Source organism: Trichomycterus rosablanca, chromosome 5 (genome assembly GCF_030014385.1).
Source record: "Trichomycterus rosablanca isolate fTriRos1 chromosome 5, fTriRos1.hap1, whole genome shotgun sequence".
Lineage (NCBI taxonomy): Eukaryota > Metazoa > Chordata > Actinopteri > Siluriformes > Trichomycteridae > Trichomycterus > Trichomycterus rosablanca.
In genome coordinates this window covers 39,092,700-39,120,192 of record NC_085992.1, presented here as the reverse complement: position 1 = coordinate 39,120,192, position 27,493 = coordinate 39,092,700, and the positions used below count along the sequence as shown (strand labels likewise).

At 40.5% G+C, this 27,493-nt stretch overlaps 1 protein-coding gene and 1 long non-coding RNA gene across 3 annotated transcripts in view; one reads left to right on the top strand and one right to left on the bottom strand.

Moving 5' to 3' along the window:
• prkg1a (protein kinase cGMP-dependent 1a) overlaps nt 1-27,493 on the top strand; it is a 137,641-nt gene that overhangs the window by 88,521 nt on the left and 21,627 nt on the right. For both annotated transcript variants that reach the window (XM_062996155.1, XM_062996154.1), the window contains exons 5-9: nt 6,962-7,025; nt 15,711-15,788; nt 15,898-15,992; nt 20,529-20,594; nt 24,644-24,718. In XM_062996155.1, the coding sequence (XP_062852225.1) occupies nt 6,962-7,025; nt 15,711-15,788; nt 15,898-15,992; nt 20,529-20,594; nt 24,644-24,718 (378 nt within the window). The remainder of the gene's footprint in view (nt 1-6,961; nt 7,026-15,710; nt 15,789-15,897; nt 15,993-20,528; nt 20,595-24,643; nt 24,719-27,493) is intronic.
• On the bottom strand, nt 25,575-25,930 carry LOC134315147 (uncharacterized). Its single transcript, XR_010012471.1, has 2 exons — nt 25,816-25,930; nt 25,575-25,713 (listed from the first exon to the last, which is right to left on the bottom strand). It is a non-coding gene; the product is annotated as an uncharacterized LOC134315147 (long non-coding RNA).

The following is a 27,493-nucleotide window of genomic DNA, read 5'->3' as shown; positions in this document are numbered from 1 at the left end:
TTAACTGCTTTTTCTGCTTAATTCTATCTATATTTACTGTATCTATTGATGTAGCTATACTAAATGGCCATAATCCTATTGGGTAGAGCTTTGGGCTATCAATTGAAAGGTTGAGAATTCGAATCCCAGTTCTGCCATGCAGCCACTGTAGGGTCATTGAGCAAGGCCCTTAACACTCTCTGGTCCCCTCTGCTCTGACCCCAGCTTCCAGTCAAGCTGGTATATGTGAAAAATGAATTCTGTTGTACTGTACACCTGCTAATGTATAATGACACATGAAGGCATCATATTATTTGAGAATATTGACCATAAAGTGATGTCTAAATAAAGTGATCTCTGTGTGATCGCTTCAGCTACAGTGTATCACAAAAGTGAGTACACCCCTCACATTTCTGCAAATATTTGATTATATATTTTCATGGGACAACACTATAGACATGAAACTTGGATATAACTTAGAGTAGTCAGTGTACAGCTTGTATAGCAGTGTAGATTTACTGTCTTCTGAAAATAACTCAACACACAGCCATTAATGTCTAAATAGCTGGCAACATAAGTGAGTACACCCCACAGTGAACATGTCCAAATTGTGCCCAAATGTGTCGTTGTCCCTCCCTGGTGTCATGTGTCAAGGTCCCAGGTGTAAATGGGGAGCAGGGCTGTTAAATTTGGTGTTTTGGGTACAATTATCTCATACTGGCCACTGGATATTCAACATGGCACCTCATGGCAAAGAACTCTTTGAGGATGTGAGAAATAGAATTGTTGCTCTCCACAAAGATGGCCTGGGCTATAAGAAGATTGCTAACACCCTGAAACTGAGCTACAGCATGGTGGCCAAGGTCATACAGCGGTTTTTCAGGACAGGTTCCACTCGGAACAGGCTTCGCCAGGGTCGACCAAAGAAGTTGAGTCCACGTGTTCGGCGTCATATCCAGAGGTTGGCTTTAAAAAATAGACACATGAGTGCTGCCAGCATTGCTGCAGAGGTTGAAGACGTGGGAGGTCAGCCTGTCAGTGCTCAGACCATACGCCGCACACTGCATCAACTCGGTCTGCATGGTCGTCATCCCAGAAGGAAGCTGACGCACAAGAAAGCCCGCAAACAGTTTGCTGAAGACAAGCAGTCCAAGAACATGGATTACTGGAATGCCCTGTGGTCTGACGAGACCAAGATAAACTTGTTTGGCTCAGATGGTGTCCAGCATGTGTGGCGGCGCCCTGGTGAGAAGTACCAAGACAACTGTATCTTGCCTACAGTCAAGCATGGTGGTGGTAGCATCATGGTCTTGGGCTGCATGAGTGTTGCTGGCACTGGGGAGCTGCAGTTCATTGAGGGAAACATGAATTCCAACATGTACTGTGACATTCTGAAACAGAGCATGATCCCCTCCCTTCGAAAACTGGGCCTCATGGCAGTTTTCCAACAGGATAACGACCCCAAACACAACCTCCAAGATGACAACTTCCTTGCTGAGGAAGCTGAAGGTAAAGGTGATGGACTAAACCCAATTGAGCACCTGTGGCGCATCCTCAAGTGGAAGGTGGAGGAGTTCAAGGTGTCTAACATCCACCAGCTCCGTGATGTCATCATGGAGGAGTGGAAGAGGATTCCAGTAGCAACCTGTGCAGCTCTGGTGAATTCCATGCCCAGGAGGGTTAAGGCAGTGCTGGATAATAATGGTGGTCACACAAAATATTGACACTTTGGGCACAATTTGGACATGTTCACTGTGGGGTGTACTCACTTATGTTGCCAGCTATTTAGACATTAATGGCTGTGTGTTGAGTTATTTTCAGAAGACAGTAAATCTACACTGCTATACAAGCTGTACACTGACTACTCTAAATTATATCCAAGTTTTATTTCTATAGTGTTGTCCCATGAAAAGATATAATAAAATATTTGCAGAAATGTGAGGGGTGTACTCACTTTTGTGATACACTGTATAACAACAGCCACTCTTTTAAAATGCTTCTAACAAGACTTTATACAATGTCTGTAGGAATTTGTGCCCATACAAGGCTCTGAAGCTAGTCAAGAAACATAAATTGATGTATCAGTTCATTCCAAAGCTGTTCAGTGAGGGCTTTGAGCAGGACACTTGAGTTTCTTCAAACCAAGCGTTTATTCATGTCTTTATAGACCTTTCTGAATGCTGGAACAGGAAAAGGGTCTTCCCTAAACTGTTGTTGATGTAATGACAAATAAAAAAGAATATTGACCATTAAATAGTGACCTCTATGTGATCGCTTCAGCTATAACAACAGCCACTTTGAACAATGTCTGTGGGAATTTGTGCCCATACAAGGCTCTGAAGCTAGTCAAGAAACATAAATCGATGTTTAAGTTCAGTGTGGATGACGTCAGGGCTCTGTGTAGGGCACTGGAGTTTCTTTAAACTGAGTTTTTTTTCATGTCTTTATAGACCTTGCTTTGTGCACAGGGGACAGTCATGCTGGAACATGAAAGAGCCTTTCCTAAACTGTTGCTGCAAAATCGGAGGCTTGTAATTTCCTTTATATAGTTGATTTATTACACCTGTTAGCAATTGTTGTGGCTGAAACACATAAATGCGAAAATTAGAAGTGGTGCCCCAATACTTTTGTTCATACCTGTTTATATGTTTGTCTGTACACTGGTCTTTCAATCTGTCCTAATCTATAGTGGTGTAAAGAAGTATTCCTCTCTCGCTTTCTCTTTTTTATATATATATACTGTATATACAGTGCCTTGCAAAAGTATTCGGCCCCCTTGAACTTTTCAACCTTTTGCCACATTTCAGGCTTCAAACATAACGATATGAAATTGTAATTTTTTGTGAAGAATCAACAACAAGTGGGACACAATCGTGAAGTGGAACGAAATTTATTGGATATTTTAAACTTTTTTTAGAAATAAAAAACTGAAAAGTGGGGCGTGCAATATTATTCAGCCTCCTTGCGTTAATACTTTGTAGCGCCACCTTTTGCTGCGATTACAGCTGCAAGTCGCTTGGGGTATGTCTCTATCAGTTTTGCACATCGAGAGACTGAAATTTTTGCCCATTCTTCCTTGCAAAACAGCTCGAGCTCAGTGAGGTTGGATGGAGAGCGTTTGTGAACAGCAGTTTTCAGCTCTTTCCACAGATTCTCGATGGGATTCAGGTCTGGACTTTGACTTGGCCATTCTAACACCTGGATACGTTTATTTGTGAACCATTCCATTGTAGATTTTGCTTTATGTTTTGGATCATTGTCTTGTTGGAAGATAAATCTCCGTCCCAGTCTCAGGTCTTTTGCAGACTGCAACAGGTTTTCTTCCAGAATGGTCCTGTATTTGGCTCCATCCATCTTCCCATCAATTTTAACCATCTTCCCTGTCCCTGCTGAAGAAAAGCAGGCCCAAACCATGATGCTGCCACCACCATGTTTGACAGTGGGGATGGTGTGTTCAGGGTGATGAGCTGTGTTGCTTTTACGCCAAACATAACGTTTTGCGTTGTGGCCAAAAAGTTCGATTTTGGTTTCATCTGACCAGAGCACCTTCTTCCACATGTTTGGTGTGTCTCCCAGGTGACTTTTTATAGATATCTTTGAGAAATGGCTTTCTTCTTGCCACTCTTCCATAAAGGCCAGATTTGTGCAGTGTACGACTGATTGTTGTCCTATGGACAGAGTCTCCCACCTCAGCTGTAGATCTCTGCAGTTCATTCAGAGTGATCATGGGCCTCTTGGCTGCATCTCTGATCAGTCTTCTCCTTGTTTGAGCTGAAAGTTTAGAGGGACGGCCGGGTCTTGGTAGATTTGCAGTGGTCTGATACTCCTTCCATTTCAATATGATCGCTTGCACAGTGCTCCTTGAGATGTTTAAAGCTTGGGAAATCTTTTTGTATCCAAATCCAGCTTTAAACTTCTCCACAACAGTATCTCGGACCTGCCTGGTGTGTTCCTTGGTCTTCATGATGCTCTCTGCGCTTTAAACAGAACTCTGAGACTATCACAGAGCAGGTGCATTTATACGGAGACTTGATTACACACAGGTGGATTCTATTTATCACCATCAGTCATTTAGGTCAACATTGGATCATTCAGAGATCCTCACTGAACTTCTGGAGTGAGTTTGCTGCACTGAAAGTAAAGGGGCCGAATAATATTGCACGCCCCACTTTTTAGATTTTTATTTCTAAAAAAAGTTTAAAATATCCAAAAAATTTCGTTCCACTTCACGATTGTGTCCCACTTGTTGTTGATTCTTCACAAAAAATTACAATTTCATATCGTTATGTTTGAAGCCTGAAATGTGGCAAAAGGTTGAAAAGTTCAAGGGGGCCGAATACTTTTGCAAGGCACTGTATATACAGTGTATCACAAAAGTGAGTACACCCCTCACATTTCTGCAAATATTTTATTATATCTTTTCATGGGACAACACTATAGACATAAAACTTGGATATAACTTAGAGTAGTCAGTGTACAACTTGTATAGCAGTGTAGATTTACTGTCTTCTGAAAATAACTCAACACACAGCCATTAATGTCTAAATGGCTGGCAACATAAGTGAGTACACCCCACAGTGAACATGTCCAAATTGTGCCCAAAGTGTCAATATTTTGTGTGACCACCATTATTATCCAGCACTGCCTTAACCCTCCTGGGCATGGAATTCACCAGAGCTGCACAGGTTGCTACTGGAATCCTCTTCCACTCCTCCATGATGACATCACGGAGCTGGTGGATGTTAGACACCTTGAACTCCTCCACCTTCCACTTGAGGATGCGCCACAGGTGCTCAATTGGGTTTAGTCCATCACCTTTACCTTCAGCTTCCTCAGCAAGGCAGTTGTCATCTTGGAGGTTGTGTTTGGGGTCGTTATCCTGTTGGAAAACTGCCATGAGGCCCAGTTTTCGAAGGGAGGGGATCATGCTCTGTTTCAGAATGTCACAGTACATGTTGGAATTCATGTTTCCCTCAATGAACTGCAGCTCCCCAGTGCCAGCAACACTCATGCAGCCCAAGACCATGATGCTACCACCACCATACTTGACTGTAGGCAAGATACAGTTGTCTTGGTACTTCTCACCAGGGCGCCGCCACACATGCTGGACACCATCTGAGCCAAACAAGTTTATCTTGGTCTCGTCAGACCACAGGGCATTCCAGTAATCCATGTTCTTGGACTGCTTGTCTTCAGCAAACTGTTTGCGGGCTTTCTTGTGCGTCAGCTTCCTTCTGGGATGACGACCATGCAGACCGAGTTGATGCAGTGTGCGGCGTATGGTCTGAGCACTGACAGGCTGACCTCCCACGTCTTCAACCTCTGCAGCAATGCTGGCAGCACTCATGTGTCTATTTTTTAAAGCCAACCTCTGGATATGACGCCGAACACGTGGACTAAACTTCCTTGGTCGACCCTGGCGAAGCCTGTTCCGAGTGGAACCTGTCCGGAAAACCGCTGTATGACCTTGGCCACCATGCTGTAGCTCAGTTTCAGGATGTTAGCAATCTTCTTATAGCCCAGGCCATCTTTGTGGAGAGCAACAATTCTATTTCTCACATCCTCAGAGAGTTCTTTGCCATGAGGTGCCATGTTGAATATCCAGTGGCCAGTATGAGAGAATTGTACCCAAAACACCAAATTTAACAGCCCTGCTCCCCATTTACACCTGGGACCTTGACACATGACACCAGGGAGGGACAACGACACATTTGGGCACAATTTGGACATGTTCACTGTGGGGTGTACTCACTTATGTTGCCAGCCATTTAGACATTAATGGCTGTGTGTTGAGTTATTTTCAGAAGACAGTAAATCTACACTGCTATACAAGTTGTACACTGACTACTCTAAGTTATATCCAAGTTTCATGTCTATAGTGTTGTCCCATGAAAAGATATCATGAAATATTTGCAGAAATGTGAGGGGTGTACTCACTTTTGTGATACACTGTATATATATATATATATATATATATATACACACACACATACATATACACCGACTAGGCATAACATTATGACCACTGACAGGTGAAGTGAATAACACTAATTATCTCTTCATCATGGCAACTGTTAGTGGGTGGGATATATTAGGCAGCAAGTGAACATTTTATCCTTAAAGTTGATGTGTTAGAAGCAGGAAAAATGTTTGACAAGGACCAAATTGTGATGGCTAGACGACTGGGTCAGAGTATCTCCAAAACTGCAGCTCTTGTGGGGTGTTACCAGTCTGCAGTGGTCAGTATCTATCAAAAGACCGGCGACAGGGTCATGGGCGGCCAAGGCTCATTGATGCATGTGGGGAGCGAAGGCTGGCCCGTGTGGTCTGATCCAACAGACGAGCTACTGTAGCTCAAACTGCTGAAGAAGTTAATGCTGGTTCTGATAGGAAGGTGTCAGAATACACAGAATCACAGTTTGTTGCGTATGGGGCAGCAAAAGGGGGGCCAACACAATATTAGAACAGTTTTTCAAAAGGTTTCTGCACTTATTAAATGACATCCATTAAACTCCATTTATTAAGAATTTCAAAAACAAATGACATCACTACAACATAGTCACCTTCCTTTGCGATGCTTTTTTCCCAGCATTGTACCATTTTAATGGCATCAGCAAAAAATGTTTTTGGTTGAGCGTGTAGCCACTGATGCACCACTGCTTTCACATCAACATCACATGAAAATCTTCTTCCTCTTAAAGCTTTTTTGAGCGGTCTGAAAAGGTAGAAATCAGATGGTGCTAAATCCGGACTACAAGCTCTCTCTCAGTCTCTCAAACACGACCAATTACTACTCCTCCTACCCTCACCGTTTCCAACCAAAATATAAAAGTGCTGAAACTTTTTGAAGATCTTATTTACATGGGTATGTTAGACTGTACTGGGTTAATTATAGCCACACTGTTCACAAAAATTAAGAAATCCTAAAAAAAAAAAATAATAACAAATGTGTGAGTGAGATACATTGTGTATTGTTTTGCAGTGTTCCAGCATTCCACAGTCTTCCAGAAGAAATACTTAGCAAGCTGGCTGATGTCCTAGAGGAGGTATACATTTATCAAGTTATTCTCTCAACAAAATGATATTACTTGCCCTATTGTGTGTAACATCATCCAGCCTGAAATATAATAAGTCAGGTCAGACTTGCGCTGTGTGAGTTGCACACCCCCAATTCTCATAACACGCTTGGAGGTGGGCACTTCTCATCCGAAGACAATTACATGACCTCTTAGATGTCCAGGACAGACAAAACTGGACAAAAACAGCTTGGACTTTATGGTTTAACCAGGAATGTATAATAAACACACACGCTCACAAACACATTCATACAAAGCACATGGCTATGGGAACTAACACATTTACATTTTCTGCATTTAGCAGATGCTTTTTTATCCAAAGCGACTTACAGTTCTGTGACAGTATATTATCAAAGCAATTGAGGATTAAGAGCATTGCTTAAGGGCTCAACAGTGGAAACCTGGCAGTGGTGGGGCTTGAACCGGTGACCTTTGGATTACTAGTCCAGTACCTTACCTTCTAGGCTACAACTGTCCTACAACAGGGGGAGAGACTGAAATCACAACAAGCAAGGCTTTAGCAAGGGTTAATTTTTTTCTACATTTAAAAAAATAGAGCCTATTTTCTATTTTATTTATACATGTTCTCCCAATTTAGCGTAGTCAATTTGTCTTCCGCTGCTGGGGGATCCCTGATTGCAGTCGAGGTGGGTATGTTGCTGCTCACGCCTCCTCCGACCCGTGCGCAGCCCTTAGCAAAACCCTTTTTCACCCATGCACTCTGCACAGGCGTTTGATGACCCCACCCACATAGTCCAGTCATCCCACCCTAGCAGAAACGTGTCTGCTGCAGGCACTGCCAATTATGCCTGCTGGATGGCGCCCAGCCAACCAGTGACAACGCTGAGTTTCGAACCGAGGAGTTCAGAATCTTGGCCTGGTGTGCTAGCGGAATATCCCACTGCACCACCTGGATGCCCTGATTCTTTTTTTAATGTACATTTGTCTATCAAACATTGTTTCATAGGATAAATCTACCAAAAATCTTGTGCTATTGTCAGTAATGTTATCGCAGTTGTGTTTGTCTGAATTACAAGATTGTTGGCCAGAATGGCTAAACAAAGTCCAGTTCCAGTAAATAACTCGATTTAAATTTGCCAATTATGCTGAACTGGGTTAATGCTTATGTTATTTAAGGCTTTTATCAGCTGAGCTGTCCATCACTGGTTGATTTAACAAGCCAAAAATAAAACACACCATCTGTCATCGTACGGCTGTCAGCTATTGCTGTCCAATTAGTGATGCTCATTTGAATATGTCAAATCCATGTAGATCTTCTCAGGGTTTGCTGATGATTTTTTTTTATTCATTAGACTGGTTTTGGGACATGTTTTATCATTTACTTTTGTACAAATTCTAGGCTGGAACTGACAAGCAGGAGCTTAAAGTATTTTGTAATGTGAGGAAAATGGAGGGTTTGTGGATTTGGTGTGCCGTCTGGTGTCTTTTACACAATGTTCTCTAAGACTTTCATTGCTTAATGAAGTTCTGTCTGTAAGAATTAGGGCTGGCACCGATCTGATACTCTGTATCGGTATCGATCCGATATTGGCCCAAATCACTGGATCGATACCGGAAGGTAAAAAACATGTAATCCGATCCGATACTGTTGCTTAATGTAAATAACACTTAATGTAAATAAGGCCGTTGTTTGTGTGTAAAGCAATAACACAGGAAGATACGTTCCAACAGAGTGCCATTTATTGCCACTCGTAACAAGATCTACAACTCATCTGCAACAGCCATTTTAAAATAGCAATTTTTAAAAATCATCTACTACTGCCACATCTAAAAACACTGTTTAAACACCGTAAAAATCGCTTTATAAATCATAAATTGCTCACCTGAGATAAAGAAAACCTATCCTGTCCCGGCTTGGAGATCTCTCACATCCTCAACGATTAATCCATTAGTGTTATGAAATAAAACAAACGACACCGTTTCCCATTTAGCCACAGATGTCCTCTTCAAAATCCGGCAGGGTTTTTTTTAATAAGCACGCTTTGGTTTTTAATAATCTAAAAACGTGACAGAACTTCAACAGAAAATCTTAACTCTGCGTCAATTCTAATTGGTCCATCCACTTCTTCCAATTGTAGACACTTTGGACAACACGCTGTAAATGCTTCTAAATGTTCTGTGTGTAAAAGTTACAATAAAAACAGCAGTTTTGCGTAAGTGTGATGTTGTAGGTTCTGTATTTATTCCTTTAGAATATTTGTTTTACAGTCTGAGAATTGTTATTTAGATAGCTAGTTTAACCATGGTTAATATCTAATATTAATAATAATATTAGTAATAATTCTGATATTGGCCAGACACTCTGGAGGGTTATCAGACTGGATTTGACCTTATATTGGATTGTCTGATAATATATTTTATATAGTGAATATCTGTGATGTTATCCTACACTACACAGTCCTTGCATTTTAACACACTGTACAAACTGTATTCTAATGTGACTCCCTCTATACAAGCTTAACGATTTCAAATCAGATTGGGTACCTAAAGCTTTTGTAGTCATTGTATAAATTATGTATTGTTGTAACGAAGGGCTCAGGACTAGAGACGAGGGCGGACACACACACACTAGACAAGACAAGGTTACATAAGACAAGACACACTAACACATGAACTATGATAAACGCTAACTGTTAATGCTAATCCAAACACATGGAACATGACCCTAAACTATCATAAACCCATGACGACATGATTTTCAAAATAAGATTTTAAAATAGAAACATGAGCAAGAATGCAAGACAAGATACATAAACTACAATACATGATTCTTTAGATAACATAACTACCAAAGTTAGAAACAAGGTACCACCAAACTCATTCACATTAAAAACTCAATAACAGTCAAAATAGCCTTTGCTAAATGATCCACAGCACCTTCCTTAAATGCCGTGAGCATTTACTTTGAGCACTAGTGGACATTTAGTAAACTACTGGTCTTGGTACACTCTTTAGTACACTTTTAAACAATCAGAGCAGACATCCAGTTTTCCAGATTTTACATCTACAAGGTGGACCAACTAGGTAGGAATGTCTAATAGAGTAGACAGTGAGTGGACATGGTATTTAAAAACTCCAGCAGCGCTGCTGTGTCTGATCCACTCATACCAGATTTCAGACAATTGTACCAAAAATTATATTATGTATCTATAAATTATATTATTGCATCTATAGCAAACATTTCTGGATTCGAAAAAGAACTCTTAACAGGGCATCAATGTTCAATGTATCTCCCGGTGCTGTAAAATTCGACCGGTCTGTAAAATGCGATTGACCAAAAGAGTGGGGTTTTTTCAGGGGGTGCGAAAATATATGATAATGCAGCACTAAGGTCCACAAAAGTGCTAAACATGCACATATGAGAAACAGTACAATGAAAAACATATCTATTTATGTACACCGATCAAGCATAACATTAAAACCACCTCCTTGTTTCTATACTCGCTGTTCATTTCATCAGCTCCACTTACCATATAGAAGCACTTTGTAGTTCTACAATTACTGACTGTAGTCCATTAGTTTCTCTACATACCTTTTTAGCCTGCTTTCACTCTGTTCTTCAATGGTCAGGACCCCTACAGGACCACCACAGAGTAGGTATTATTTAGGTGCTGGATCATTCTCAGCACTGCAGTGACACTGACATGGTGGTGGTGTGTTAGTGTGTGTTGTGCTGGTATGAGTGCATCAGACGCAGCAGCGCTGCTGGAGTTTTTAAATACAGTGTCCACTCACTGTCCACTCTATTAGACACTCCTACCTAGTTGGTCCACCAGGTAGATGTAAAGTCAGAGATAATCACTCATCTATTGCTGCTACTATTGTTGGTCATCTTCTAGACCTTCATCAGTGATCACAGGACGCTGCCCACGGGGAGCTGTTGGCTGGATATTTTTGGTTGGTGGACTATTCTCAGTCCAGCAGTGACAGTAAGGTGTTTAAAAACTTCATCAGCATTGCTGTGTCTTATCCACTTATACCAGCACAACACACACTAACACACCACCACCATGTCAGTGTCACTGCTGTGCTGAGAATGATCCACCACCCAAATAATACCTGCTCCTCTGTGGTGGTCCTGTGGGGGTCCTGACCATTGAAGAACAGGGTGAAAGCAGGCTAAAAAAGTATGTAGAGAAATAGATGAACTACAGTCAGTAATTGTAGAACTACAAAGTGCTTCTATATGGTAAGTGGAGCTGATAAAATGGACAGAGTGTAGAAACAAGGAGGTGGTTTTAATGTTGTGGCTGATCAGTGTATCACAGAAACAGCACTTTTCACTTCTTTTTTAATAAGTTCTAACTTTTAGTAATACCTATACGCATCCTCTTTTACTTACCACTTTCCTTGTCTTTCGAAGCCATAACTAAGCACTAGAACCTGCAAAATTAAGCATAAAACACCGAAAAAAGTGAGAACAAAGCGAGCAAAACAAAGCCTATCACTAATGTAAACAAAGAGACGTGCGCCGACTAGCGGACATTTACTGAACTACTGGTCTTGGTACACTTTTAATCGGAGCAGACATTCAGTTTTCCATTAAATAGAGGTCTGTTAAGTCGAGGTTCCACTGTATGTATGTAATGTTTATTTGAAATACAGATGACTGAAAAATCAAAATCCGAAGAGATTTAGTAAATCTTGCATGACCACATGTTGCTTAAGTGCTTCATGACCAAGTGAAACACCAGTGACAGTACAGGATGATAATTCTAGGTTTCATTAAACCACATCTGTGTGTCACTGGCTTAATAAACAGGATTAAAAACTTGGGCTCTTTGACTGACTATTAAAATCACGAGACCTCAATTAGGATTAAAACGGTAAATGCAAGCCAAAATATGCATCCACGATGTGCACACTGAATTAGTGAAAAGTGGTTTAAAATGTACAGTGCTGGTTAAAACCTTAACTGGTAGGAGTGGCACTGAGGGGTGGGAGAGGCATAACTAAATATTTAAAAAAAAAATAACGCAAGCAATTAGCTTGTAGGTGGATTGAAAGGAAAATCATGTCAAATATGTTCTCCGGCATCTTAAGGTAGAATTTGCACTCATGTCAGCACTTAACATCAGATTAGAACACTACTACCATTTTTTAGAAGTAGTAAATAATGATTATAGCTTTGGTTTATTATTATTAGTATTTAATTAGTTCATGCTACTTGATAATTGATTCATCTCTACTCTTTTACCACTCACAATGTTTAGTTACTAAGACGGCGGCACTGGCTCGGTGGGTAGCACTGTCACCTCACGGCAAGAAGGTCCTGGGTTTGATCCCCAGGTGGGGCAGTCTGGGTCCTTTCTGTGTGGAGTTTGCATGCTCTCCCCGTGTTTGCATGGGTTTCCTCCGGGAGCTCCGGTTTCCTCTCACAGTCCAAAGACATGCAAGTGAGGTAAATTGGAGATACAAAATTGTCCATGACTGTGTTCCACCTTGTGAACTGATGAATCTTGTGTAATGAGTAACTACCGTTCCTGTCATGAATGTAACCGAAGTGTAAAACATGACGTTAAAATCCTAATAAAACAAACAGTTACTAAGAGATGTAAATGTTTTATTCCAATTCTCACTAATTGTGAAACAAATGTCATCAATAGGCTGAGTGAAGAATGAAAACCCCCTTCAGCTAATTATTTACCTTGATTAGAAATGTAAATTTCAGGCTTTAGATTTGATTCTTATCTTTGTGGTTTGGTATTCCATATGATTTCATAAAACTGTGTTTTTTTGTGAATTGTTTTTCATGAGTAAATCCACTAATACTATTTTATTACTAAATAAACAAATACTATTTTATTATTGCTATTTATATATACTATAAAATGAAAGTTAAAACGTGAAATAAATTTTCTATCGTAATCTGGACTGAGCTCTTTATTTTAATCAGATTTACATTTTTGTTCACTGGTTATTAACAGCAAGAAGGTCCTGGGTTCGATCCCCAGGCGGGCGGTCCGGGTCCTTTCTGTGCGGAGTTTGCATGTTCTCCCCGTGTCTGTGTGGGTTTCCTCCGGGAGCTCCGGTTTCCTCCCACAGTCCAAAAACATGCAGTCAGGTTAATTGGAGACACTTAATTACCCTATAGGTGAATGTGTGGGTGTATGTGCGTGTGTGTATGTGTGTCTGCCCTGCGATGGACTGGCACCCCACCCAGGGTGTTACTGTGTGCCTTGCACCCACTGAAAAGCTGGGATAGGCTCCAGCACCCCCTTGCAACCCTAATTGGATAAGCTGTTAAGTGAGTGAGTGAATTATGCTAAATCTATACTATAAAATGAAAGTTAAAACGTAAAATTAATTTACTGTCATAATCTTGACTGAGCTTTTTATTTCAATTCAATTTACATTTTCATTTACTGGTTACATTTACATTTTATTAGTTTATTATTGTTATTTACAGCATCATAATAAAGCAACGTGATTAAAACTGTTAATTTTGGAGAACTGGAGAATAATTAGAACTGACTCTTTGTCAGTTGAGTTTGAAAGAAATGTGTGGTATACCAACTTTCACAACTGAGATTTGAAGTTACTCAGACCGGGTAAAATAATCAAAGGCAGTTTAAAAGTTCTGAGCACCGTGTTCAGTTTTCTAAGCACTATTTTGTTCAGCAGACCTTGTTTTTTTAGTACAGAGGACATTTAATATAAGACAGGCAGCTTATAAAGTACAACACATTAGTTAGCAGTGGTGATAGATGTAGATAGAATATGCACGTTCCTAAGGGTTTTGGCTCTTTTGCCCTGTTATGAAGGTCAGACGCTGCAGTTGCAGTACTCTGGGTTCTATTTCGTCTGTGCTGTCTATGCACCTTTGCATCTCTTATTTCAGCTGTCTAGAGGGCAGTGATGGCACACAGAATGGCGGGAGGGCATGGGGCCAAAAATGCCACAGTTCTCTCTACCTACAGCAAGATACTAGAGCTTAGAACTTTCATAATTAAAACACTGAGTGTTACTGGCTTACTGACACACACACACACACATAAACATAGAAAATCAAGAGTTCTCAATTAATGCTGATTCTTAAATTCCTGATAATGTTATTAAGAAAATAAGTGTCCTGCTCATGGGTGGGAAAGATTGGTATTACTATTGCCCTTGTGGATCAAAGAGACAGTAGCCAATGTCAAGCATCTGTGATCTCATGTGTAGTGCTGGAACCTGTGGACAGTGATAGCCTAGTGGGTAGATCTTTGGGCCATCAGTGGAAGGTTGTGAGTTGGAATACCGGGTTTGCCCTGCAGCCAGTGTTGGGCCCTTGAGCAAGGCCCTTAACTTACTAGGCTCCAGGGGTATAATATAATTGTTGACCTGCGCTCTGACCCCAGCTTCCAAAAAACCTAAGATATGCCGAAAAGACATATCATTAAACTGTACACATGTATATGTATATATAACAAAATGGCATTTCATAATCTGCCCAAAATTATATTAAAATATATATATATCCTAAACTGACCAGATTTGTCACTGTTTTGTCATAAGGGTTGCTCATGTATTGGGTGGGAATTGCAACCAAAATATGAAATAAAATAATATGAAGAGATTTACTAACGATGTCTACACTGTGGTTTACCCTGAATTGATGATCATTGTAGTTTTCTGATATTGTGCTTGGTCTTAAATTAATTGGATTTTTACTCTGGTCTGTGATCTCACTTATCGGTAAAAGTACCAGGTAAAAGGACATGTGTGAAAGGGGATCAGTAAGGCAATTTGTAAGGATGAGCTGATGTTACTCTTAAATATGTTACTCATCATCAGCACTTTATTAAACATTGTCTTTAAATGGTTTTACAAAAGCCAGAGCTGACCAGATCTGACGTAGGCAGACCTCTCCCACTACTATTTTAATATGCACAGAACATGCATATGCCACCAAACACAAAGTGCACATCCTGTAACTGGTAACTTATGAACTTAACATAAACACCAACACAAAATGCATTATGCGCTTCGGCATTTGGAAAATAACTATTTACACACAGCCAAACCACTTTTTTTAACAACGAAACACACTTTTTATCCCCCAAAAATGCCTCGGCTGTGGCCACAGGGCATCATGGGATCCGCTCTGCCTTGGCCGATGCCCTTGCCTGACTGCAATGGTAGACCAGTCGGTCGTCACAATCTAATTTTTGCTTTTACTATTACAGTGGGCGGCATGGTGGCTCAGGGGTTAGCACTGTTGCCTCACAGCAAGAAGGTCCTGATCACCAGGTGGGGCGGACTGGGTCCTTTCTGTGTGGAGTTTGCATGTTCTCCCAGTGTTTGCGTGGGTTTCCTCCTGGAGCTCCGGTTTCCTCCCACAGTCCAAAGATGTGCAAGTGAAGGCAATTGGAGAAACAAAATTGCCCATGACTGTGTTTGACATTAAAACTTGTGAACTGATGAACCTTTTGTAATGAGTAACTACCGTTTCTGTCATAAATGTTACCAAAGCGTAAAACATGACATTAAAATCCTAATAAAACAAACAATAATTACAGTTACAATTATTACATCTACAGTATTACAGTTATTATTACAGTTATTATTATTATTATTATTATTATTATTATTATTATTACTGTTGTTGTTATACCTCATCTCATATATGCTGATGTTTTCTGTTTGCTTTAGACACATTATATGGATGGCGACTACATCATCAGACAGGGGGCCAGGGGAGACACCTTCTTCATCATCAGTAAAGGAAAGGTAAGTGCATTTGAGGTCAACAGTGACATATGATGTTAATGATAAATGTGATATAGTCTAGATTTTTATTTTCATTAAGGTTCTTTAGTAAGCTGGTTCTGTCTCTTAGGTGACTGTGACCTGTGAGGACCCTTCCAGTCAGGAGACGGTGTACCTGCGCTCTCTGGGCAAAGGAGAATGGTTTGGTGAAAAAGCCTTGCAAGGGTGAGATTGTTATTAATTTACCGATCAGACAAAGCATTGTACAATTAAGGTTTGACATTGTGTTGCTCTAGTTACAGTGTAAATCTTCAAAAACTGCAGCTCTATGGAAACAAATGGATGCGGACATAAATCTAGGATGTACTAGTTTGCCACCTAGTGGCTCGTAATCAGAAACACATCTTTCTGAATATTTCTATATTTGTTTATATGATCCTTAGCCAATCTGACTGCTTCTTCCATGCTTGTCACAAACAAGGATTGACCAGTGACCAGTCTACTTGATTACTGGTTTTCTGGAACTTGGTCTTGTACAGTCTAGTCCAGAGTTAAATAATCATTCCAAAAATAGTTTGATGTGTGTTTTGGCCTATAGTCCTGTTGGAACACTCATAATAACATCCAAAATGTAAGATTTAGTCTTCCTTCTTTATTGTTTTATTTTCCTCCTGCAATGCATCATTATGCATTATTAATGCTACCACTACCATAACTGACAGTATGTATGCTGTCTTCATTTTTCACCTTCTTTCCTACTTCTGGTCATTGTAGCCAAATAACAAAATATTTGTGCTATCTGATCTCAGATAAATCAACAGCTTTTACTTAATGGTGTACCTGTTTATTTGTGGCATTTGGAGTATGCTGGGTTTTTCCCCAACCCTGGCAAGAAGACCAATGTTTCATGTACCTTGTAGCTTTTGAATGACTGTCTGTTTAGATTATCTTGGAACCTGGACTTGTTAAATATATTATGTGCTTTTTAAAATCCTCAGTGTGGTTTAGCACTATTTATATTCTAGCACTCAAACTAGCCCTATTTATATGGGCACAGAATGCAATCTAGTCATAGTCAGTAACAAGGAATGCCACAAAGTTAAAGGATGTAACGGAACTTTCTTCACCACCAAGTTAATAAACTAAGATCCTGTATGAATTTTCCAGTTCTATTTTTTTATATTTTCAGAAAGCCTTCAGTAAACACAGTAATGTACAGAACTACATTTTAAATAATAAAGAATTCAATTAAAATATAGAACAATAAATGTAATCGTTTTTATCGATTCCTATTTGGTCACATAAAAACCCATTAAATCATTAAAATCCTAAGATTTGTCCACTCAGGTGACAAAAACTAAAAAGGCTAGCCCACAACTGCAGAAGGTTTGAGCCCTCGAGATCTATCGGCCTGGTCAGGTGCTCAATAGATATAATTAACCATGTCTGAGAAAAGGACAGGACTGGGTTTTTCTAAATTGCTACCGAAAATGTGACTTCTGCTGTCTGGTCAGCACAAGTAGTGGATGTTTTACACACTGCAACATTCTATACAAGGTACAACTTTCACTGAGAGTCCACTGTTTCAATGAGATTAATATGCCGAGTCAGCTGCCGTCTCTCCTGCAGAAGAGAAAGACAGTGCCTAAATCTAAACCAATGCCTTACAATTATATTGAGAAATAAAGAAAACATTATTGTGGGTGGCACAGTGAAACAGCTGCTAGAGTGGGTACTTCACAGCAACCTATTATACCGCCTGAAAACCTGGGTTTGATGCAAACCCCTATTCACCAACCATCAAAAGCACCTAAATGGGCATACAGGTATCAGAACAATAACATCAGAGCAATAAAAAAGATTGACTGGTTAGACGAATTCTGTTTTTTAGCTGGCTGTTTTGCATTTCTTACCCACAGAGGAGAGAGAATCAGGATGCACTGTAGGATTATCCATGTCTCAAATTAGAGGACCTGTTAGTAATGCCCTAATACCAGATACAACAGGAATACTTTGGACGTCTTGTGGAATCCATGTCTCGGCAAGTCATAGCTGCTTTGACAGACATGGTCCTAATGTTTTGGCTAAATGTTTGGGCATTTTGTTATTCTGTTTCTTTAGTACATCTAAGAACATGTACAGTTGTACTTGCTTTTCCTTTTTAGTGTCTGTACAAAAGGTTTAATGAAGTATTTAGTTTTTATTTTTTTATTTTTTTATTTTTTTTAAGATGACGCTTGGCGAGGGGGGGTGTTGGATTGGCAAAGTAATTTCATGTAATTGGTGGCACCATGGTAATGTGTATAAATGCGATTCAATTAACATGCAACTATGTAATTGATCTGAAATATGTAAATGATGAGCTACTTTATAACAAGACAACTAACAAGATAATCTTACTCTTTTCAATTCAGCGTTTAGCCCTAAATAATAATAACAACAATTAAATAGTCCATCAGTAGAGCTATTTCGACGGAATGTGGTGCTATCACGGCGTTACAGTAACCTCTATCTTAGTGCCTCCCAAGGATCCCGACTGTAACAAAAGTGCAGATTTTTCCTGCTTATTTTTATTTGTGCTTGGGCATTTTTAAGAGAAGTGTGAGAAGTTGGGACATAAAGAAAAAGGTGAAATGAGTGCAGAAACACACAAAGAATAGCGCACACAGACTACAAAAGCCGAATCCCAGACATTTTTGGTGATTTAGAAATCCCGGCCTGATGTATTTTTAGGTCCAAAAAAGAAGACGTCCCGAAAAAAGAGGACGTATGATCACCCTACTTAATGCCTTTGTGCTGTCTTAACCATTGACAGTATCTGTTTTGTGTTCTGCTTCCAAGCTGAAAACTCGAACTATCAGGTTTCTTGTTCATGACTGAATGAACTACTGGGAAGCAATCTGATCTGAGAGCGTTCTGATCTGGCACGTGTACAGAGCGTGTGGGTCAGGGATTCTATCATTAATAGTGACTGTAGATGGAAAAGGGGGCTCTTGTTGCCTGGATTAATTGTTAGGAATGTGGGACACTTTGTGTATGCTGGCATGCTTGTGATTACATAGTTCAGGTCTTAGATGAGCCAAGATGTTACAGATTATTGCTGTCCACTTACTACCTCTTATAAACGCACTTATAGAGCACTCAGGCTATAATTATCGTCAGCACAATGAACAATGAGGGTACTCACACATCTCTTCTGTGCCGTAATGGCAGTTTAAACCAGTGACAATGTCACTACTGTTTATTCTTAAGGCTGTGTGGAGCAGCTGTGACCTTCCCTCACACTGTTTGTCTATTTGGGTTGTGAAGGATTTAAAGCTGCGTAGTGAAGAATTCTCACCTCTGTCCCTGTGCGAGAGACTTTGATAGGGTACGGACAGAGTGGGAATGCTTGTACCTACATCATTTACGTACGTTAGCATCTTATCTTAGACAGACAGTGTATGCTTGGCGAAAGGGTGGATGAATCTTGCTTAGTTAGAAGAAAGCTCAAAATTATACTTTAAAATTAGAGTAAACAAGAAAGTAAATGGTTTGTAGTTTGTAGGTTAAAATGAAAAGGTTTTTAATAAACTTAAAGACTGGAATTGCTGGTTAGACATGGATTCAGTTCATTGGGAATCTGATTCTGAGTCATGCAGGTGGAGCGACTCTTCAGAATTCAGTGAGACAGAGGAGGAGAATGACAGTGCACAAAGAGTATCTGAGTAATGCTTTTTTGTTTTTGTTTTTTTACTCTTTGCAGAAAGTGTCATTTTTATTACTATTTTTAACTGTTTAGCTTAGTTTAACTGCAGTACTGTCTTAAGTAAAGGGTTTGATGTTTAATAATTTAAAGATAATAGCGATAATAAGCAAACAGTACATAGAACAAACTTGAATATTGCACAGTTTGTATTTAGTTGCTGAGTTTATAAAAAATATAATTGCAAATTTGATGTTTTCTAGTATAGTACATACAGCAAATAAACTGTAATTGTGTACTGAAACATGCAATGTGTTGTTTTCTGTAAAGGATGTGCAGACTTCCTTTGACTTACGTAAAAAATTTAGAATTTGACAGGGTGTCCTAAGCTTTGCATAAGCTTCTACCTTTATGTATCTTATGCAAGCCATTCAAACTGTTCTGTATCTTCAGTTTTCTATATATCTGTCTGTCTGTCTGTCTGTCTGTCTGTCTGTCTGTTTGTATGTATTTATTCACCAGGTTAGTCAAAGTTATGTTAACACTAATGGATCTATTCCCCACGATCCAATGGTATTGTTGCTTGCTGGTTTTGTGTGTTGAACATGATGATGAACATGTTGAGACTGTCCTGTAAATCATCTTACACATATGAAGTATGTTTTGTGAATAAATGGTTTCCACCATTCAAGTGTTAACATAATTATGACTCACCATCATCTGTCTGTCTGTCTGTCTGTCTGTCTGTCTGTCTGTCTGTCTGTCTGTCTGTCGTCTGTCTGTCTGTCGTCTGTCTGTCTGTCGTCTGTCTATCTATGTCTGTCTGTGTCTATTTATGTCTGTCTGTCTATCTATCTCTCTGTCTGTCTATCTATCTATCTATCTATCTATCTATCTATCTATCTATCTATCTATCTATCTATCTATCTATCTATCTATCTATCTATCTATCCATCCATCCAACAGAACTCAAGTGTTTTTTTAAGCAATTATCTTTTTTAACTAATAACACTTAATTAGCTGATACGGATCAGTTACTAATTGTGTGTGTGTGTGTTTATGTGTATCTTATACAGTGAGGACATCAGGACAGCCAATGTGATTGCTGCAGAAACTGTTACCTGCCTTGTTATTGACAGAGAGTAAGTATTACAATGGATCATGCACTTGTTCAACAAAGTAGTGGAAAATCTAGCCCTGATGCAAAGCAGATTTAACAAGTCTGTCCTTGCTTTACCAGTATTATTACAGCTATTTATTAACAAAAAAAAAGAATTTATGAATCTTACGGACATGGTGCAGTACCATGATATTGAAAATACATATTCAAATTACTACTAGAAAAACAAAAATATGGAAAACATTGGGCGTAATGCAAACCATGAACAGGACACCAGTACATCACTGGGCCTTGGCCATATATATACGTATATATTTATGGCTTGCTCTCATGCACACATGTATTATTATACATAATGAACTTTATGTGTTATTTTATTGAAACAGATTAATTTTGTATTTTTTACTTTTAGATATTAATAACATTAAAATTAATATTATTAATAAGTTTAATACTGCACTTCACTACAGACTGCAATGGGGTGGTGACTAAATGAGGATTTGCCTTTGTCGTGCCCAGTTATGCAGCCTAGTTTGGCCAGCAGATTTGGCACAGAGTTCTCTTAATGACAGTCAATTGGGACACCAGCTGAAAGGGTTTTTCTTTGTCAGGGTATTGGCTAACACACCTGTTTCTCTAGAATACGTACTGCCAGATTGCTTGGTCATCTCCGGTTTTCCATTGACTTAGAATGATCAGCGTTTTGTTGTTTCTGGGAACTTGCCCTGGTTTCTCGGTGGGTTGGGTCCTTGCGTGACACATGTCCTGGGAGAGCGTAGTGCCCCAGTAGCGGCTCAAAGTCACCCCCCAAGACACCCATTAATGAAGAGCAAGCAGCACAGTGGACGCATGGAGTAGCCTGGTAGAGGTGCTCAGCCAATCTGGGCCACAACTGGGAGGCGCACAAAGTCCTTACTGTCCTCCTTTCTGAGAACTTGGTTTGTCGCGGATGGCTGGGTTACAGCTTATCATATGGCGACACTCAGTACTTATTTCTGCATTATCCCTTTCCTATCCACTAGCGGGTTGTGGATATTATATTTTGTATTATTATTCCTTTGTTACTATGTATTTATCAATTGGCCTGTAGTGCACAAAACATCCAAGAGAATGCCATTTAAAATTTGGTGAAGCCAATAACTGAGTTTTACTGCACTGTATTAGAAATGTAATGCATTAGAATAGAATAGATTGTCTTAATTAGTCATACACCGACCAGGCATAACATTATGACCACAGACAGGTGAAGTAAATAACACTGATTATCTCTATCACGGCACCTGTTAGTGGGTGGGATATATTAGGCAGCAAGTGAACATTTTATCCTCAAAGTTGATGTGTTAGAAGCAGGAAAAATAGACTAGCTTAAGGATTGGAGTGAGTTTGAGGGTCAAATTGTGATGACTAGACGGTCAGAGCATCTCCAAAACTGTAGCTCTTGTGGGGTGTTCCTGGTCTGCAGTGGTCCAAGGAAGGAACAGTGGTAAACTGCCGACAGGGTCATGGGCGCATTGATGCACGTGGGGAGGGAGGGCCTGCCCTTGTGGTCCGATCTAACAGACGAGCTACTGTAGCTCAAATTGCAAAGTTAATGCTGGTTCTGATAGAAAGGTGTCAGAATACACAGTGTAGCGCAGTCTGTTGTGTATGGGGCAGCAAAAGAGGGACCAACACAATATTAGGAAGGTGGTCATAATGTTATGCCTAATTAGTGTATATACAAATACAGATGTACAGTACAGAAATTATTTTTTCTCATATCCCAGCTTGTTTGGAACCTGGGGTCAGAGCACAGGATCAGCCATTGTACAGCGCCCCTGGAGCAGGGAGATTTAAGGGTCTTGCTCAAGGGCCCAACAGTGGCTGAATGGCATATCTAGGATTTGAACTCTGAACCTTTTGGTTGATAGCCCAAAGCTCTACCCACTGAGCTACCACTGTCCAATGTATTTAGTACCCGTTAAGTAAAACAAATGAACTAAATTTTTTTTTTTTTTTTTTTTTTTTTTTTTTTTTTTTTTTTTTTTTTTTTTTAATAAACATTTATTTAGTGTGGGGACAGTCAAATAAATATTGCTTTGTCTGGCTGTTTCTCTTTAAAAGTGCTTTTACTTGCTCCCATTCAGAAATGAATCAATCTCTCTCAAGCTAAATGGAATAAATGATTGGTATGCAGAGTAGTTTTCTTTTGCGGTGCTCTGATGCCACTCTTAATCTGCTGCTACAGTAAAATAAGGCCTGTACTAAACTGTACTCTGCTGTTGCTAATTCCACTTCCACTGCGAGGGCTTTATTGACGAATTGTTGGAATTGTGACTAATCGAGTCAATCCATGCGCACCTAAGGTTTTTAATTGTAACTACCAGACATACAGAGTCATTTAAACCACTTAAATCACCTTTAAAACATATACAAAGGTTAGAAGAGACTTTAGGATATCTGATATTGTTTTTTCTGTTAAGCATATCACACATTCGAAAAGGTGGGAGGAAAATGGAGAAGAGAAAGAGAGAGAGAGAGTATTTAAATATTTATACGGGGAGATTAAACTGCAAGGCCGGAGCTATCATTTGTTATAAACATGTCAACAGAAGCTCAGCTCTTGCATTACTACCATTACTGTGTGTTGTAATCATCGACAAAGCACACTCACATTTTCTCTCTACAGATTTCTATCTGCCATCCTATTGAGCTGAGAGTTCCTTATGAATTACGTTTATTCAAACCGCTATTTTCAGCAGTGCTGGTCTTTTCAACCAAATAGATTTATTTGTTGTTATTCATCTGTATGATGTTTTACATTTTAATTTGGTTGATAAATTTGTCTGGCGACTTTTTTCCTTCTCAAACATTTATTATTAGATCAAATATTAGATTTTGTTTAATTAGTTAAAAGCAAAGCTGGCAGCAATATCCCACAAATTGAGCAAAATAGATTTCAATTACCTTGTACCGGTATTTAAGCATACTGGACGATTACATTTACAATTGTAGGAACAGTCAAGAAATGAAGGTCCGGCTGCTCAGGTGGCGCAGCGGTAAAAACACATGCTGGAACCAGAGCTGGGATCTCAAATACAGTACATTGTATCGAATGTCAGCTCTGCCTGCCGGCTAAGGCTGAGCGGCCACATGAACAACGATTGGCCTGTTGTTCAGATATGGGCGGGACTAAGCCGGATGGGGTTGCTGCTGGCTGATTGATGGCACCTGCACAGAGATGAGAAAAGAGTGCTCTCAGGGTGTGTCTCTCTGTACACAACGCTGAGCTGCACTGCACTCATCAAAGTGTAGGGGATAAGATGCATACGGCATGCTGCCCACGTGTCGGAGGGGGCGTGGGTTAGCTTTGTTCTCCTCGATCAGAGCAGGGATCGGCATTGGTGGAGAGGAAGCATGACGCAATCGGGCAATTGGACATTACTGGAGATTAAAATACAGCAAGACAGAAACCCCAGGCATTCAATTGTTTCTGCACATTTATGTTAAGAGAGTTTAGTAGATTTTATTCATTCATCTTCATCATATGATTTTTTTTGTTGGACTTTCCAGAACCAGTTAATGGGATTCCTTGGTGTACCACACTATACCTAATTTGCATAAAATTAAGAAACTCATAATTTAAATGGATTGTTTTGCTTGTCTTCATGTCACTTGCCATTAATGCTTCAAAAATAAAACATTTAAACTGTGGGGTAGCTTGATTGCTCGAAGCTTATAATATCAAGATGACTGTAAGATAACAGATTAAATGATGTTAAACCTGAATCAAGTAAATGAAACACTGTGGTAATTGTTTAAAAACTAGTTTGTTTATTTGAAATTATAACCTTCCTGTTTTTAAATGTAATTACACTAATAATTTCACTATAAAGATACTAAACAATATGTACTCTCAGTGTTTTCTACAGATTTAAATGGTTAATTGTTTGGGTATGACCGACATAATCCCAGTGTACTTCTAAATGGTGTATTTATGTTTTCCTTATACATATACTCTGTGTGTATGAAACAGTAGAAGACCTTTGTGAAAACAGCTGTATGTTAAAATTTGCTCTTATTCTTATTTAGATCATACAAGCACCTTATTGGAGGTCTGGAAGATGTGTCCAGTAAAGAATCTGAAGATGCGGAGGCCAAAGCAAAGTAAGCCTGTTATAATATTCTTATTCATATCAACAGAAAGCATAACTTATTCCTGCAATATGAGTGATTATGTAGTATGAATGACTGATGTATTACTAATACCAATATAATATAGCAATGTCCAATACCAAATTATGTATGTAAAACCAAATACATAATATATGAAATTCATCACGTTATGTTTAATGGTTCCACTGCTGTGTTTAAGGTTTAGTAAAGGATACCACTTGGTATGTTGGTTTGTTTCTAGAAGCATAAGCTAACATCCATAGGCTTTATGTATGCGTATAGATCTGAAAGCAGGGTTTGTTTCCCACTAAAATGCTGTAAAGTGATTTAAACAAAATCACTGTTTTCATCAGCAGGAGAATGTTTATGATAGAATGAGAAAAATCAGCATATAAACCAGCAGTAGTGTTATAACACACACATACTGTATGTACACATGTACACGTACACACACACACACACACGCAGAGTGAAGCTTGCTTGAAACCAATGCAAAGCATAAAATTAATTATTCACAACTTGAGCTGGCTAGCTCTTTCTCCATCTAGAAATCTCCCTTCCTCCAGATCAAAGCACCAATAAAAACAAAAAAAATCTACTTTATTACTCTCATCTGAGTTGAGCTGGTCTACGTGCTGTTGTGCTGTTACATTCAACAGATGTAAGCGATAATATTATCACTATAATTAATATTAACTTAGTGGTAGCTCAGTGGTTAAGGTACTGTACTAATAATCAGAAGGTTGCTGGTTCAAGTCCCACCACTGCCAAGTTGCTACTGTTGGACCCATGAGCAAGGCCCTTAACCCCCCAAATTGTTATAAAGAGAGGCGTTAGGACCCAAAGATGCAGAGAAAAATTATATTTATTTACAATAAATAATAATTTTTACAAGACAAATGATAATAATGAAAATAAAAAACGGAAACTGGCAAAACAGAAAACAATTCGGGAAAGCCCGAACGGAGCCGCTGGCTTGCTGGCAACTGAAAAAGAGAAAAAGAACAGTACAAAACACAAAAGAAACAATCTACCTATGCGAGGCGCGAACCCTGGTCGCTCACTCGCAAAGCGAATGCGTATCTCACCTCGCTATCCCGTAGCTGAGAGTGACGCTGCGCCTACGCCTTATAAGGAGCGTTTAAGGAAAGCGAAACCTCAGACACTGTCCGAAGAAATCGCGCAGAATAAGGTAAACGCCTTTTAAAGCGTAAATAATCGGCTGTGTCACCAACAACGCTCTGGGAAGGAGCCGATCTAACTAAAAGAGAGAAAAGAGGTGAGGCGCGGATTCGAACCGGAGTTGTGCCGATGCTAACACGGCGTTCAAACCGCTGAGCCAAACTGGCACAGCTGAAACCAGAATCCGCTTAATGCCTTAAGGGGCTGAGGTAGTTGCAGCGAAGCGTCTAGCATAAGCCCGATGCTACTCACGTTAGCCGGGCGCCTAGCAACGCTAAAAACAAACCGCAGCTCGCGGGCTGCACCGATCGCACCGTCTTTCCCTATAAAGAGAAATAAAAACCTCAATACCTCGACCTTGCGATCTACACACCCTTGCGCCCTTTTAGCGCCGGGGGTAACCGAACTGGCCCTGATAAAGGTACAGGCTGGTGCAGTGCAGCATAACCCACCAAACAAAGACAAAAGGTGCGACACCTGCAGTCTAGCAACGCCCCCTTAAATAGGGAGCTCGCAGCTGCAGGTCATTCGCCCTAATCAGCTGGCCTCCTATTTGAGGCCATGCTGTTCTTTGTTCTGTAACGCCTGCAACGCTGGGAACTGGTGTTACGTTCACCAGACGTCGCAGGCACCCTAACAGGACCCCCCCCCTCTATGGACAGCTCCCGAGGTCCCAAGACACGCAGACCGGTTCCTTCGGTACTCACGGATTAGTTCAGGGTCCAGGATGCGTCGAGCCGGTACCCATGAACGTTCCTCGGGGCCGTAACCTTCCCAATCCACCAGGTATTGGGTGCTGCCCTGCACTCTCCTGCTATCCAGGAGGCGGCGAACCGTAAATGCAGGGGCACCCTGGATGATACGAGGGGCGGGAGGTTGTGGGGGGGGTAAAGCTCCCCCGCTCGCGAACGGGCGAAGTTGGGAGACATGGAAGGTTGGATGCGCCTTCATCCTGGGAGGCAGCTCCAACCTATATGTCACCGGGTTTATCCGTCTAACTACCTTGAACGGACCAATGTACCTCGGTGCCAGCTTGTGAGTGGTACCTTTGACGGGGAGATCCCTCGTCGATAAGAGGACACGTTGGCCCGGCCGGAACGTTAGAGCCGGCTGCCGCCTACGGTCAGCATTGCGCTTCATGGAGCGCTGAGATGCCAAGAGGGCCTGTCTTGCCTTCCGCCAGGCAGCGCGGCAGCGACGGATATGTTGCTGCACAGTCGGCACCGCAACCTCTTGTTCCTGATCAGGAAACAGCGGAGGGGGATAGCCAAACTGTGCCTCAAATGGTGACATACCCAATGCGGCGTGGTGCAGGGTATTGTGGGCAAATTCAGCCCACAACAACTTATCCGCCCAAGTGGCTGGATTACCTGCAGTCAGGCACCGAAGCATCTTGCCCAGATCTTGAATGACCCGTTCCGATTGCCCGTTGGACTCAGGATGATATCCCGAGGATAAGCTAGCCGTCGCGCCAAGAAGTTGGCAAAAGGCTCGCCAGCACTGGCTAATGAACTGCGGACCCCGATCCGACACAATGTCGGACGGGACCCCATGTGCTCTCACCACATGTTGCAGAACAGCCTG